The sequence below is a fragment of the Nyctibius grandis genome, chromosome Z, assembly GCF_013368605.1.
Source record: "Nyctibius grandis isolate bNycGra1 chromosome Z, bNycGra1.pri, whole genome shotgun sequence".
Classification (NCBI taxonomy): domain Eukaryota; kingdom Metazoa; phylum Chordata; class Aves; order Nyctibiiformes; family Nyctibiidae; genus Nyctibius; species Nyctibius grandis.
The window spans coordinates 985996-1001590 of record NC_090695.1 but is presented as its reverse complement, the minus strand read 5'-3'; the positions used below and the strand labels follow the sequence as shown (position 1 = coordinate 1001590).

Here is a 15595-nt window from a genome sequence, read left to right as displayed (position 1 = left end):
CCGAAAGGACATCTTGAAATGACCATAGTGACTCATGACTTTTAATGACAAGTTGCATTATTGTTCGGCCCCGGCGCCGTCTTTATGGAGTCTGGCTAATGCTTGGAGCATCTCTGAGAGGTTACGGGAACATCATCTGGGAGGACCAGGAGTTGCAGCCTGGTTTGGGTGGGGGCATCCAACCACTGCGTAGAAGCCTGCACCCATCTGACCTCCTGCTCTACCTGAACTATTGCTGCAATTTCCCCTAATTGCTGGGATTAGTGCTGGGGCTGACCCGCCTGTGCTTACTGGTAGAGCGCCGATGAGCTGATGCGCCGAGGAGATGTGGGGGAGCTGGGTGGGACAGCATGTGCTGCCTCTGCTTACGCCACGGATTAGGATGTAATTGCTAGTCATCGGATGGTAATTGCTAGACAGTTTATTTTGGGCTCATGAAGGGGCTCTTCAGAAGCCCTGTAGCGATCTGAATTTGGGCAACAATTTTAGGACATCACCTGTTGTGTTAGGAACCCCCTTTGTCTTAAATTTTCACTAATATCTTTGTTGCTGATTTGTCTCATCTTCATTGCAACTGGTTACATGTTCCCGTTCTTTCTCCCTGAGCCCAAATACTTCACTCTTAGGAAATGCTATTGCAGCTGGTTCATTGACAGGTACTTAAAATATCCCGTATCCATAGGAAATGGAAAGAGAAATGTCCATGACCATGGCAGGGGGGTGGAACTAGATGATCTTTAAGGTCCTTTCCAACCCAAACCATTCTGTGATTCTAAGAAATACATCTGTCTGCAAGAAGAAGTATCTCTTCTTTGGGTGATAGCTATAAAGACCTGCACATGTATTTTCATTATACTGCAAGAGGATGCTTCTAAGTATTTAGAAAACTAATTTCTCTCTTTGGTAGGAGAAAATTTTGCTTATATTTGCCTAAAATATATTTGCACCGAGGATGTGTGTCCTGCTCGTTGGGAAGAGACTGCTCACTGCATGGGCAGACTGAAATCTGGGACTTTATTGAGAAATAGTCACATTTTTATGGGGTTTTAGTGTCTCAGTTGTTATGAACAATATTTGAAAATGGCAGAAATTACAGGATGGGGAATATATGGCAGCCACCTTCTCCAGCACTTGTTTCACCAGAGTGGGACCATTTGGGCTGAAATACTTAAATAATCTGAATATATGTAAGATTATGAAAAATCTGAATATGTGTAAGATTATGAAAAATCTGAATATGTGTAAGAAATGTTGGGGAGAAATTGGTAACATGGGACTCCCTATTTCTAATGCATTTACTGCCTGTAAAGGGTGGAGAGGGCAGCCCTCTTTCTGTGGGGAGGATGTGTGTAGGGTGATGACTGTAAAGGGGCCATGAAGGATGGGTGTGAGATCTTTGCTTAGATGCTCTTGCTTCAGGTCACTGGTTTTGCCAAAAGCAGCTGCATGGCAAAAATTCAAGGTGCTTTGCGGTTGGCTGGAGGTTTCTCATAATTCCTACCTGATTATACCGTGATGTTAGTGGGGCATGTACCAGAATAACCGTGTGAACTCATTTGCTGGTGTGTATGGCAGAGGTGGCACAGTGCAGGGTTCTGATGTCCCCTGCTTATTGTTAGAGAAAGGAGAAGTCATGACACCATGACTCCTTGAAGAAGCAGGACGGCTTTCCCCGTCCTTATTGGTGACAGCAGGCTCTGGTAGCTGCTGGTGAAGAGTATCTCCATCCTTGGAGATATTCAAAAGCCGTCTGGATGTGATCCTGGGCACCTTGTTGTAGGTGGCCCTGCTTGAGCAGGCGGGTTGGACCAGATGAGCTTCAGAGATCCCTTCCCACTTCAACTGCTCTGTGACTCTGAAGCTGGGTGTCTTCATGGCCGGGATGTCAACCAACCCACTGGACCTTGGTGGGTCTTGGAGATTGTGGACAGTGGGGTAGGAGGACAGGGCTGGAGTCAGAGCTGACCCTACGTGTTGTCTGCTCCGTGTTGTCCACAGCTTTGTGTCCCCAAGGCTGAAACTCTGTCACTCCTTGCCTTCACGGTGCGCTTTTGCAGTGGGTGAGGGGACTCTGCGTTGTAGTGAGCTTGGATTCACACAGGAGTGGAGAAGCCCACGCACAGAGCTGGGACACTTCTGTGGCTGGTGGTGGGAGAGGCTGTGCCATGGTCCGGATAGTGCCATGTGCCTTGCAAAGAGTAACCACCTTTCCCTCCCTCCTAGAATGGCAACAAGGAGAGCTCCCTTGACATGCTGGGCACGGACATCTGGGCTGCCAACACCTTTGACTCCTTCAGGTAAGTTGGTTTTAAAGTGCTTTAAGAGAGAGATGGACCGTGCCCTCTTGTAGCCTTTGCCCATGTGTCTGTCCTGCCGGTACCCAGGCAGGAGTGAGTACCCTGCTGGTACTCACATTGCTGCTTCTCCCCATCCCCATCTCCATGTAGCCTGTGGCACTAAGCACAGTCAATCTACTTAAAGCATCCTACACGCTTGGGAGAGGCCGCTGGATTGGTTTGCAGTCCAAACATCTGAAACCCGTACTGATATGATTACCTGTAACCATCTGAGAGCTGCGCAGGCAAGGCTTGAGGCAGCTCTGAGCTGCCACTCCAGGACTTTTTTCTTCCATTATTTGGTGGTGTGGTCATGCGTTGGCTATGCAGCTGCTGAGGAGAACTCTTCAGCTGCTGCTTCAACGCAGGGAAAGTGGTGAAATATGCTTTCTGAACAGTTTTGTGCATCTATCTCTCTGTGCCTGGAGCACTGCAAGAGTCTACAAGGGTTGCATTCCCACCTGGGACTTGCCCCAGGCTGTTGGAGCGAGCAGGTTGTGCAGGACCAGAGAGAACATCTCCATTGCGTGAGCCAGACCACTACCAGTTGCGATACCCCCTTGATACAGAGAGCAAGTAGAGTTAGCAAGATGTGTGCTGCGTTGTGCTGTGTCATACATCAAAACTAGGAGTTTAGTGCAAGGAACAGAAGCTCAGCATCTCAAAAAAACCAGAAGAAATGAAAAGAAACGTGATGCAGCAGCATGAAGGTTGGAGGTTCACATCCATGTGCTCTGTGGCAGGGAGCGGTGCCTCCAGAAGTACCAGCTTTCCTCATCTGCAGGCTCTGACATGCCCTCTGCTCTTCAGCTCAGTGGTGTTTAATTAGTAGTGGACTTTCTTTCTTTGTTTTTCCCTGTTTTTCTCTCGTAGTGGTGCGACGTGGGACTTGCAGCCTGAAAAACTAGATTTCACCCAATTTCACAGGAAGCTGCGAAACACCTCCAAACACCCGCTGCCTCACATAGACAGAGAAGGGTGAGTGCCATGTGTGCGATACCGTGCTCTCCAGCAAGGTCTTTAACTTCTTCCTTGCAGAGGGTGGCGTGGCTCATGTGGAGGACATGGGGAAGAGGTGCTGGACCACAGATGGGGTTTGAAGATGCCACAATCGGTCTGTCTGGCTCCTCTGTCATTTGTTTCTGGGCTGGAGCACAGCTGCTCGCTGTTATTTTGCATTGCTTGGTAGAGTTCAATCTTTAAACCACATTGGATCCAAGTCTCCTGGGTCTGAGTCTCCTGATCTGAGTCTCGTAGATCCAAGTCTCCCAGGTTTAAACATCTGTCAATGTTGGAGGAAAGATCTTGGCTTAGTGCTGATCGTGGTTACAGTTCCCACAAGTGACAGGGCTTCTGCTCGTCTCCCCAGCAAGACTTCGGGGAAGAGGGAGCATCAAGTGTAGATCCAAGTGTTCATCTCCTATCTGCTAGCAGTAAAATATCTGCTAGCTGTGAAAATATTAAGCAGCTCCTTTTGGTGGTGACAGCCTCCAGGGGCTTCCACAGTGTTGCTGGATTCCTCTTGGTCAAGGCAAATAAATGCGTACTGGTGCCAAGTGGTTCACCAGTGTTGCTTAGGTGAACATCACTGTTTCTCTGCAGATTCTCTGGAGACTGAGAAACAATTATAGTATGGTTTTTCCTCTCCTTCTCATTCAGTCCTGGTGTTCAATGCACTGGCAGCACTATTCAGGGCTGCAGGCAATATTACCTGTCCTATTATCCCAAGTTATGACAAGGTGTCAACTTATCCCTGTCGCAACTCACTGCAAGTCTCTGCTAAAGAAAAAATAGAGTAAGAACTCCATAACCACATTTTATCCCATCAATTTTTTGTCATTTTTTCCTAGCCATTCATCATTTCCTGCCCATAGAGGAAGGAAAAAAATCAGAACAGATCTAAAAAGATGGGATTGAGAAGGTTGCAGGTGACTTCTCATTGCCACGTTGTATGTAGGGATGGAAATCCTCTCTCCGAGAAGTTTTTCTGTTGATCAGTTGGTTTGCCAGAGTAGAGGCTAATGCCATATGCTTCACTGGGCTGTGTATCTGGGCTAGCAATCCCAGCCCAGGTCCAGCATCTGCAGGAGGCTCCTGTACCATATAGTGACAGGCAGACTCGCCCGACTGTAGAAGGCATATTTTTCTGCACTGTAAATATTTATTGCAGGTATATAAACAATTTTCACAATATTTGGAACAATGTAACACTAAATTTCAAAGTCACTGCATGCCTTAGTCATGGTTACTCCCATTTCTATGGGTGGTTTTGAAAAATAAGATGAAGGGCTCTCTGTAAAATATAATGTGCTCCATGGTTGATGGCACTTGCCAGATGATCCTGCCAGTGACACTTGCTACATGTAAGGAAAATGCATCAGGGTCTGCTTTATGGTCTGCCTCTGGTTCCTGGTGTACTGTGAATTCTCAAGGTGCAATCAGGTAGAGAAGGAGGTATGGAAAGATCTTTAATCACTCCTAAATATTACAGCTGTAAAAATGAACTAGGAATTAGCGTACATACAGAAAAGTTGAACAGATGCCATGAGCACAAGCAGTGCATCTCCCAAAATTCAGGTCGTGTAAGTAACCTGCATTAGAATAGAGGGAGCACAGACAAAATTGGGTTTGTTTTTTAACTTTTAAAGTTGTCTCTGTTGTGCATTCATCAGCTCTCCGTGCTGAATCTGTGCTAAGCACGATTCAGCTGGCTGAACCTCCAAGAACCTCCACCTGCTAGCTAGGTGTATTCCCTCTTGCTTGAGTGGAGTTTTTTAACGTGCAAGCTGTGCAATGAAAAATTTAATAGAAAAAAAGGGGAAAGATGCTGTTCAGAATGTGTTCTCTACACTTTGAGTACCAAAGAGACCGTCTTGTTCCTGATTGCTTGCCCAGGCTTGGCCATGGAGTTGCATCTAGTTGACTGACCTCAAGTGTCTTTTGTTTGGCTGAAGCATTTTCCTCCAGAAAAACATCTGATTTTATTTGCAGATACTGAGTTTGGTGGTATGCTGAATAATCAAAGTGAAGTGGTTAAGGAAAACTAGGGAACTGTACCTTTTTTCTGACCTAAATTTGTCTACCTTTAATTTCCAACGTTAGCTCTTGCTGTGCTTTTGCTCTTCCACTTCAAACAACCTTTTGTAGCTGACATTTTCCCTTCATTCTAGGTATCTCCCAAGCCTGTGTATCACTTTAGTTTTTGCAGTACTCTAAGAAATTTCTCAGCCACCTCTTTGAAACGTGACTGCCAGAGCTGCCTGCGGTCATGTAGTTCAGGCTCAGCCGTGCTGCCTGTAGAGGAAGGCTGCCTTCATCCCCCTAATCTCTGCCTCCTCATCCTCTGCCTTTATGCCACAGTCCAGCATCAGGCGTTCACCCTGGGACAGTCCCCATCCTTTTCAGATAACCTCTTCCTACGATACACTTGCTCATTCTGTACCTGCAACTGGTATTATTTGTCCCCAGATGTTTGACTTGACATATATATGTATAAAAAAAAATGAAAAAAAGTATTTTTTCATATATATATATTTTATATATATACACACACACTATATGTTTGCTTTTGTAAATCAAAGTCACTATTTCATCTATGAGGGAAAGTCAATTGTTGAACACCTCTGATCTCCCATAAATCAATTAGGGTGTTAATTAAATTCAGTGTTTCCATTCAACTTGCTGGTTTTCGATCCTGGTGCTTTAGCACATTCCATTTTTCTGCATTTTTTTTACCCCATTTGCTGTAATTTCACCAACATACGTTGTTCTCTGACTTCTAGGCACTGATTAGCTGGACCTGCTGCTATCAAAGTTTGTGTCTAGTATATGTTATTTAACAATATCATGTTGACATATCTAGATATGTCATAACTAGACAACTATGACATAACTGGATAACAATACCTAGTTGACAAAAAAATACATTATCATTCTTGCATAATAAAAATAGATCACCTCAATTGTTTATAAATGCAGAAGGATGATATTTATTGACCATTTTTTCTTCTTCCGTATCATTACAAGCTCTCTGCATCCAGCTAGTAGCTATCTTTGGATTGATTTTTTTTCCTTTCTTGATACAAGAAAGTCCTTCAGCTGCCAGCTATGTGTTTGGTCTGTCAGTGCTCGGCTTCTCACCCCATTTTTTTTGTGTTTCAAATTTTATGTTTATATTTTTATCGGATTTTGTTTGCTGTCTGAGGTGTATGTTTGTGCTTGTTCACCGACACCTTTCTCAGCAGGGGAACAGGAGCTCCCGTGGAGACCCAACAAATGAGCAGTGCCTCAAAGGAAACATTTTTCATTACATTTTTGTGTCCCTATTTTTTTTTCCCCCAGGTAGGCTGTGCTTTCAGTTTTGCTTGGCCTGGGAATTGAATCGCCCAACGCTACTGCTCAGGACCGCCTTTGGTTTTCTCACTGCGGCTATTACCAAGAGTGTTTGAACACTGTGGCAGATGGCGCAGGTGGAGAGGACTGGGAAAAGCATTTAATTTTGTATTAATGGCTTTACGCCCACATGGGAGTGTTTTGGAGGCACAGCTTACTCGCTTCAGAGAGCCTCTTTGTTTTCATGAGGGTCCTTTGCAGCAAGAGCTAATCTCTCCCATGTGCCATAATAGAAAATTAACTTTGGTTCCAGAGAGGTTTCACATGGTTTTGTTTGTTTTCTTCTCGCCACAGGCTTGGAAAAGGGAAATACGAGGATGGTGACAGCATCAACTTGAACGACATAGAGAAAGTCCTTCCAGTGTGGCAGGTAGGTGCTGAGGACATCTCCTGCCCGCAGTACAGTGGAGACCAGCAGCTCCATGCCTTACCTTTCGTTAGGAAACCCTCCCCCAGAAGTGGGAAAGCCTGGGCTGGATGCACTGAACCATGGTCCTTTGGGGTTTGTGATGGAGAATTATGGCTGTGGTTTCAGCAAGCCTTGCTGTGAACTGGGGAAGGGCAGTTACCATGGAGACTTGGTTGGGAGATGAAATGTGGAGGACAGTGTACGTATGCATACATATATACATATAGATATACACGTACGTGGACATAGGGCTCATGTATTTTAGGAAAGGAGGTTCTGAAAAGCACAAAGCCTCCTGGTAGCCCCAAAATAAATTGCTGCCAGGAAGCCAGCAGTGATGGTGTGCTGACCCAGGTGTTTCCCCTATGGGGTGCACATATGTTTACATGCAATGGTCATCTACTTGTATGTTTTCTCCAGCCTGTTTCTTCTCCAGATCTATCTCTACATTCCAGTTTTGGTAGTTCTGGTTAAATGACTTTTGATGCTCAGATGTTGGGGAATGGCAGGATGAGGCCCTCAGTTAAAAAAAAAAACATTGAATAGGTCAATTTGTCAGCATCATATAATTTTTCACTTTCCAGAGCCCTAGTCCTCAAAGGAGCCGAGTGTCCTGGGCTGGGCAAGTTTCTGAGGACGCTCAGTGTGTTTTTCCTGAAGTCTTCTCTTTGCCTCCAGAGAGAAGGATGGAGACATTTCATGTGCTGTGGTAGCATTACCCTCTTCAGTGCTGAGCAAAGAGCTCGCTGGGCTTCTTGCTCATGCATCATGTGAGGAAAAGCCTTGCTCATCCTGTAAACTATGTGATGATCTTACTATTTCTTTTGGGTAAGCTAGCTGGCACTAAATATGGGAACCAGTGGAAGGAGTAGAGAAATGCTGCTGACTTTGGCAGGGAGGAATGCTGCCTGCAATTGCTTTCTGCTCAGTTCCTTCCGTGCTCGGTATGTCTGGACTTTAGGTCACAGGGAGAAAACACCAGGTTCAGCTGATACAGACCCCAGTAATTCTGCAAAATAAGGTTATTTTCCCTGGGAAATAATTGGAAACGAAGAATCAAACTGTCTTTGGTGCGAGAGGCCTGAAGTTCTTCAGGTCTTCTAGTTCTTCTAGGTTCTTCTAGGGTTTAACTTCTTTTATAATTGACAGCTATTAAAAAAGCCAGGTCGTAGAATCATATCACAGACTGGTTTGGGTTGGAAGGGACCTTAAAGACCATCTAGTTCCAACCCCCTGCCACGGGCAGGGACACCTTCCACTAGACCAGGTTGCTCCAAGCCCCATCGGACCTGGTCCTCCTGGTTTGGTTGTCATCTCATCCTGTCATAACACCAGGTTGAGTGCATTGACTCCAGTGAATTAATACCAATATATACCTTAATATCTAGCTTAATTCTTAGCGTGGCAGCTCTAAGCTGGAAGACTTAGTGGGAATGCTGGATTTGGTGTTTTGTTTGTGCCTCTGGGCAGACTCATGCAATGCTACATTATTTTGGAGACTCACTTACCTAGGCATGTACGGTCATATGTGCCTGTGGGAACTAGGAGCTGGGTAGTTCTGGGTGAGGATTTATCTTGCTCGGCGTTGACAAGTGAAATACTTGCAGACAGCTGGTTTAATCCTGACATATCATTGTTAACTAGATTTGAATGTGGTCGTGCAATGCAGGCAGTGATTTTGCTGGTCTTTATCCCTTGTTTTAAATGGCTTTATGGAGCACAATGCGTGGGGGCATAAGGGGAAATATTCATGTGAGCCTATGGAAGAAAAATCTTTCACCTTCCATGGGGCTTTCCCACACTGCAGTTATGTTTGTGTCATATCCTGGAGAAGAGGCTTTTCAGGTTGGAGATACATAAACTCTTGTTCTGTCTGTGTTTAAGATCTCATGGGTTGCTTACGGCAGCCGTGCATGGACAGAGGGGCTGGTCCGAGCACCCTCCAGCAAGGCTGGGCTGGTCCAAGGACCCTCCAACACGACAGGGCTGGTCTGAGCACCCTCCAGCACAGCTCAGATGCAAATGTTTTGCTGCTGAATATTCTTCAGCAGCTATAGCAGGGTTAAGAGCACCAACTTGGAGAGAGGTAGTGAGTGTTACTTGCGAGCTGCTTTGGAAATTTGTGTTCCTTTGATGATAAGGTGTGATGGACATAGAACATGAACTTAGAACTATTTTCCAGTATACATCCAGGTCTGTATGCGTGTCTCTACAGAGAGATACAGTGACCCCCCTAATGGGTTAAGCAGAATATTCTGGACATCTGGACATTAATATATATACATGAGTTTTGCTGCTGGAACCTATCAATAGTATTTTAACAAAATATTGCAAGGAAAGCCTGTGACTATTTGGCAATTAAAAGGTGCAAAAATAAACAAAAACCAAAACAAACTTCCCCCAAACCCTCTTTCTTCATAGCTGTCTGAGGGAAAAATGCTTGTTGCCAGCCTTTTGTTTTGAAACTGGAGAATGCATGCATGCCGCTCCTCGGCGATGCTCTTGGTGGCACGGTGAGCTCTGCCATCTCGTGGACATGCACAGGCAGGCAATTCCTTCATGACAGTGTTGACAATTGGTATTTTGAAGGTTTCTCCTGCCCCGCCTTTTCAAGGCTCATCTGGGGTGCTTGTTTTTACTGGTAAATAGGCTTCGTTTTCAAAGCTTTATGGCTAGGAGTGCGTGAGGTCATTGCTTTGGCTCAGCTCATGAGCCATAACCTCTTCATCTCTCCTTACTCACAGGAGTCTGTAGTTGGATTTGGGCACTGATTCACCTAATTGCTGCCCAAAAGTGACTTTGGAAGAAAATAATCTTTTGAAGATAAGTATTCCCCCTTCATAAGATCTGCTTTTTATTGCACGCCAGGGAGGATCAGTTGCCTGCTGCGTTAGAGAGGCGCAGCTCAGATGCAGAGCCAGTCTTCATCATCCTCTCCGTTTTCACCTCAGCTGGTTTGTTGGGGGACACCATGTAACCATCTTGGCGTCATGAAGACGTCACGGGGAGCACTGAGTCAGTGCATTTTGCTTTCGCTCCCTTTGGCAAATGCTCAAAAAAGCTTTCAGGCTTGGATGTGTCACAGCAGAATTCCCCGGTCCTAGGTACAGTCTTCAGGCTGCGAGCCCTTGGCAAACTCTACACTTAACAAAGAAAACAACCCAAGGGGTCATGTCCTACAAGATACCCTCCATCCTCCCTGTGAAGTTCACGAAGGATGCAGGAGGCTGCATGTCAGGGGGACATGCTGTGAATGCTGACAGACACGAGCAGAGAGTTTTGAGACACATCTCGAGTGGTTTCTGGACTGGCATCTTGCAGTTGTTACCTTTCAGGTTGCTGGACTCATGCTTCCAAGATGGGCCTGCCCTCATCTGAACAGTGTGTTTTAGGAGGTAGAAATTATGTGGCACTTTTGAAAAGGGTACTGGGCTTTACTGGTGCTAGGAGATAAACTTGGAAGACAGCATTGATATCGTTTGATTTGGCGTCTTCATTGCCTCACAGCTCATCTCCTTCCGTTTCCTTACTGATTTTTGACCCTTTTTGTCATGTGCTTCGGGTTACAATAAACTGCTTGTTTCTCTTCTAGCTATGGTTGTCATCCAGCTTCCTTGTTGGATGAGAAACAAGGGAGCAGCTCCTTAGGAGAAAGGCAGACTCTGGAAGTTGTTCATGTTCCTCTTAGCACCATTGTATTTCTGACTTCGTCCAAACAGGCTTAAAAGCGCCAGGGACTCCTGACCGTGCTGGGTTCCCACCTGAATTTAGGCACCTAACAGGCATCCTTGCCCATTTTCCTTGGGACCCCTCCACATTGACAAGTATTTTCAAGTCAGACCTTAAAATTCAGTGCGGAGATCATGTGAGTAAAGGTGAGACCTGTGCGTGGGCTGGTCACTTGGGTTTCCTGCCATAGGAGAGGCGTGAACACGTTGGGGCATGATTTGTTGCATCTCAGTGCAGAGGTCTAGAGAAGGTGGGATGATTCCCATCTGAGGATAGCCATGTCCTTTCCCTGTTGGCTCTGTAAGGAGCCCAGAGGGACCAGCTCACACATGGACTTGTTCAGACATGGTAGGTGCCTAAAGAGAGACAAAGCCAACCCAGGTGTCCAGGGAGAGAAGGGTGGATTGCAGACAAACATCTCCTCTGCTGTCACTCTCCATGCAAGGGGAAGTGATTGGTGTCCAGCACAGATGTGAGGGCTTCCTTCTGGACCCTACAGGATCATGGTGGCAGGGGGACAAGTCTCTTTGGAGCTCAGGGACAGCTCTTTGGTAGGGTGGTATTATTTACTATCACCATACAGAGCCCTCATCCTCTCCACTTCCCCTCTTGCCTGCTCTTTGTGCACTACAAGGTTGGGCAGTTCTTGTTTTAGCCAGCTCATTAGCCAGCCCAGATCCCTCCTCTTTCAGAGCCTTGGCCACAACAATGTGGCCCTCTCTCAGCAGCCTGTTCTGTGCTGGTGGAGCTGGGGTGGGTTCATCTCTGTGTCTGGCATCCCCTCCCACGGGGATGTGGTGTGTCCCATGTGCTGTATGTCCCTCCTCCCATTCACCAGGTCTAACCCTGATGTCCTTTATGTGTCCACCAAACACTTATGAACAAGTTGAGGTGGCTCCCTAGGAGCCCCAAACTAGGGGGATTTCTTCTCCCTGCCCCCAGATCCTGCTGGACTCCATCCAGAGCGTGTAGGCATGGCATTGCTTTCAGAGAAGGTTTCTAGTCTAACAAGCCAGCTTCCCATATCCCAAGGGTCTTTCCAATACTGTAACTGCTAAAACCACTGTGGAAAGTCCCTGTCAAAGAGCCAAGGTTTACTTGAGTATAGGTCAAAACGTATTGGGAGTCAGATCTCCACTGCCGAGTAAAAAGCTTTTGTTTTGCTGTGACTTCCAGTAAGACACGGTCTTTCTGTGGCATTTAACCCAACTGACAGTGACCACTTCCTTGGGAAAAGGAGCTGTGGTCACCTGTAACCCCTTCAGAATCAGACTTAAGGCCACCAGTGACCAAGGAAGGCAGATGAGACTGTTGCCATCTCCAGAGTACTGGAGAGCAGAGGTCTGGACCAAGGCTTGCTTATCTTCCATTTAGGTCACCAGATCACAGGTTCTTGCAAGGGCCAAGCCTGGGCTCTGGTGGTAGAGCACAGTTGCTGTGAGCCCTGAACCAGATTATAAACCCCGTGGTTTTTATTGCACATGCAGAAAAGGGGAGATCTTCCAGTGTGTTTTTCAGATTATGGTGGTCTTCCATACCATATAATAAACTTACTCACTGCACAAAGGAAACACCAGGGAAATGTCCAAGAGCTTTGATGTTTCCATTATTATTATTATTATTATTAGGGTTTGGAGCTGGTTTCTGATTGTAACAAATGAGATGTACTCTCCCTTCTCAAGGCTGGTTTTATTTTTCTAGCTGTCACCCAGTTCAAGCAGGCTTAGCACTGTTGGCTTGGAATTCGTGGAAGTGTTTTCCCAACCTGGTGAGCACGGAGATGCCTTTTTTGTTGTATTTCCTGTAGCTGGTACTGATCACCTGGGCAGGTTTGGGGCCAGGTTCCCCTGTGGTTTGGAGAGTGGTGGACCTGTGACGAGCTCCTGCCAGGATGGGAGGCATTGGGGTGCTCTCGCACCCTGGTTGGGTCGGCTGGATTCAGAGACACGGGTTTGGGGGTGTGCAAGGAGTGTCGGTGGAAAGGATGAGGGTGGCTTACGTTGCAGCCCTGAAGGCTGGCTTGATGTTTGGTGGCCGAGGGGACAGGGCTGGTGGCAGAGAGGAACCCTGCAGCACTAGAGGGCACTGCGGCCTCGCTGCATGGCCCCGAACATGGCTCTGTGCAGAGGAAGAGAGAGGCTTTTTCCAAAGGCTTTTTCCAAGCAGAAACTTCACCCGTGGTGGCTGCGTCTTGCACCTTCCTGCGCCAGGTCGTGCCAGTCTCTGTCCCGCTGCGGCCACCTTGGGCTGCCAGTGCACGTCTGGCATGGAGGACCTCGGGGCTTGTGGAGGTGTGAGATGTTTCTCTGCAGCTGGAAGTGAATTTGGTTAGCACCGTGCATCGTCGTGAGCCTCAAAGCAGATGGAGGCCCTGAGGAGAACGGGGTTAAAACTGGAGGTGTCTGTAAACCCCCCATTGTCACCTTGTCTAAGCACCACAACCCTGAGGGGAGCTGTTGCCCAGGGGTTAGACGTGCCCCACAGCCCGAGTCTCCCTCACTTGCATCATGACACCTTCCTGACTCCTGGAAATGCCACTTTTGCAAATGTAATCCTTGATGGTCCTATGGGGTGCTCCGGCAGGGCTTGGTCCCAAGCGATGCTCCTCACACCAAGAAGCAGTGCCATGCTGAGGCGGCCTCCCTTTCTCCAGACGACGCTGCTGCCCCATCAAATGCAGAGTGTTCTGAATCCCCACCCTTCCATTTGTCTGTCCCTGTGCCCCACCTACCCTCTTGTCCCCACCCAACATAGAAGGACATGCCAACCTCAGCAGCAGGGAGGTGAAGGCTGCAGTGGTGTCCACTGCTGGACTACCTCTGTTCCTTAGATCCCGGTATGGGATTTTGGCTGCTTTGCAGCTTTTCATTGGGCCAGGCTGGTGAAGAGGTAGACATGAAGTAGCTGAGTTGCAGGACTAGGCTGGGCTTACCAATAGGAGGTGGTGGGTTTTGGGTTCCTGGCCGGGGACCATGAGGAGATGAGAGAAGAGAATGGGAGAGCTGCATGGGAAAGGCTGTTCCTGGTAGGATGATGAAGAAAGATCCTTTATTTTGCTTTTAAGGAATTCATAAGTAGTTTTAGACCTGCGAACTACAGTTTTCCAGGGAATTAAGTGATTTGGACATGGGGACTTGCACCGGGGTATAAATAACAACTCGATAGGCCTTTGATGCTCAAAAATGTCACCTCATTGAGCTCTGGCTTAAACATACTGGAGAACAGCACAGGCTTTTCTCAGCCTTCTAGTTGACTTCCCTTTCAAAAAGATTTGCTTTTGTGCAGCTATGTAATATCCAAAACAAGCCTAAAAGGGTTTGTTTTGTTTTTTTCCCAGTCCTTTCTATAGACAGTAACACGCACACACCCCAAATGCTGCCTGAATTTCAGCTTGTGAATAGTGTTATATCTTTTTCTCCCTTGTTTTCCCAGAGGATTCATGAGAACCCTGAGAGGGCTTTTGCTGCACTCCTTTGAATTTCCTGAATATTTTCCTGAAGCCGTTTGTGCAGTAATGATTAAGTTAAAACAGTTATTAAAAGTAGCAGAGAAGAAAAATCCAGGTTTCTCTAGATCCCAGATAAAAACTCAATGTCTCTTTGGTCAAGCAGCTATTTCTGCTGGCTTAGCTATTTCCACATCCTAATCCCCTTCCCCGTTCTCTGTGAAAGACCTGAATTTTTAATAATATAAAGGGAAGGAAGGAATTTCTCTCTAAAAAAAAAAAATAGACATACCACAAGACCAGAGAAGAGAGACGTGCATACATCCTCGTTGGCGGAGGGACCTACAGAGCCTAGAAACAACATAGCGCTCTAAAAATCCTGCTAATGGGGGATGTTCTTGTCCCTTGTCTGACAAAATATGAGGTTAGTGTTTCCTGTCGCATTTAAAAATTTCTTTAACCAGAAGATACTCCCCCCCTGTCCCTTTCTGCTGCCTTTCCTCTGATGTTATGGAAATAGCAACCAATACAATAAATGAGACCAGAAGTTCTTAAAATGCGAATTTCCTGCGCGGAGACAGCAGGTAAGTGAATCCCATCCAGCCTGGGGAGATGTATATATAGCTATGGGTGTAAATATAGGTATTTAGTGGCAGGATAAGTGTTTATTGCAATCCAAGGTGGTTCAGTCAAAGATTGTCACTTAAGTGGAAAATTTATTGCTGCACACGACGCCTGGATGTCTCTTCCGTGGGGAAAATAGACTGTTTATGAAGGGAATTAGATTATGTCCTCACCTGCGGTAGCACACCGAGCTCAGTAAACCAGAGATCCTTTCTAGTCCCGCGTTTGTGTTGTCCCTCATTTTATGATTTAAAAAAAATACCTTTTGAGTTTTGTTTGGGCTTTTGAAGTTACTCCATGAACTTTTCTGCTAGCTCTAAAAATGGCAAGCGCTCGGCTGTGTACACACTGTCATGGTTAGTGAAAGAAAAGGCAGTGCCATCCCCAGAATGCCTGTGCTGGATGGTGGGGTTGAAGGTTTTCATCGGGGCTAATAGAAATAGCAAGAAGAACATGGTCTCCATGCCTTTGGCCACACAATGCTGCCCTGGTGTCCATGTCTCCCAGGGTTGCTCTGCTGGTACCTGCTGGTACCACCGTGGAGAAACTCCTCATTGTTGGCTTGCTTTCTTTTTAAATCTTTTTTTTTTTTTATAATTCCTGTAATGTATGAGCAGAGAAACCACTGGAGAATGATAAAGCTTCATTTCTTCCTGCTTT

General features: G+C 46.4%; 1 protein-coding gene across 4 annotated transcripts in view; it reads left to right on the top strand.

The window, feature by feature from the left end:
• Window positions 1–15595, top strand: part of CTIF (cap binding complex dependent translation initiation factor) — a 151586-nt gene that overhangs the window by 46192 nt on the left and 89799 nt on the right. For all 4 annotated transcript variants that reach the window (XM_068423649.1, XM_068423648.1, XM_068423647.1 and 1 more), the window contains 3 exons: window positions 2224–2297; window positions 3210–3314; window positions 7023–7098. In XM_068423649.1, the coding sequence (XP_068279750.1) occupies window positions 2224–2297; window positions 3210–3314; window positions 7023–7098 (255 nt within the window). The remainder of the gene's footprint in view (window positions 1–2223; window positions 2298–3209; window positions 3315–7022; window positions 7099–15595) is intronic.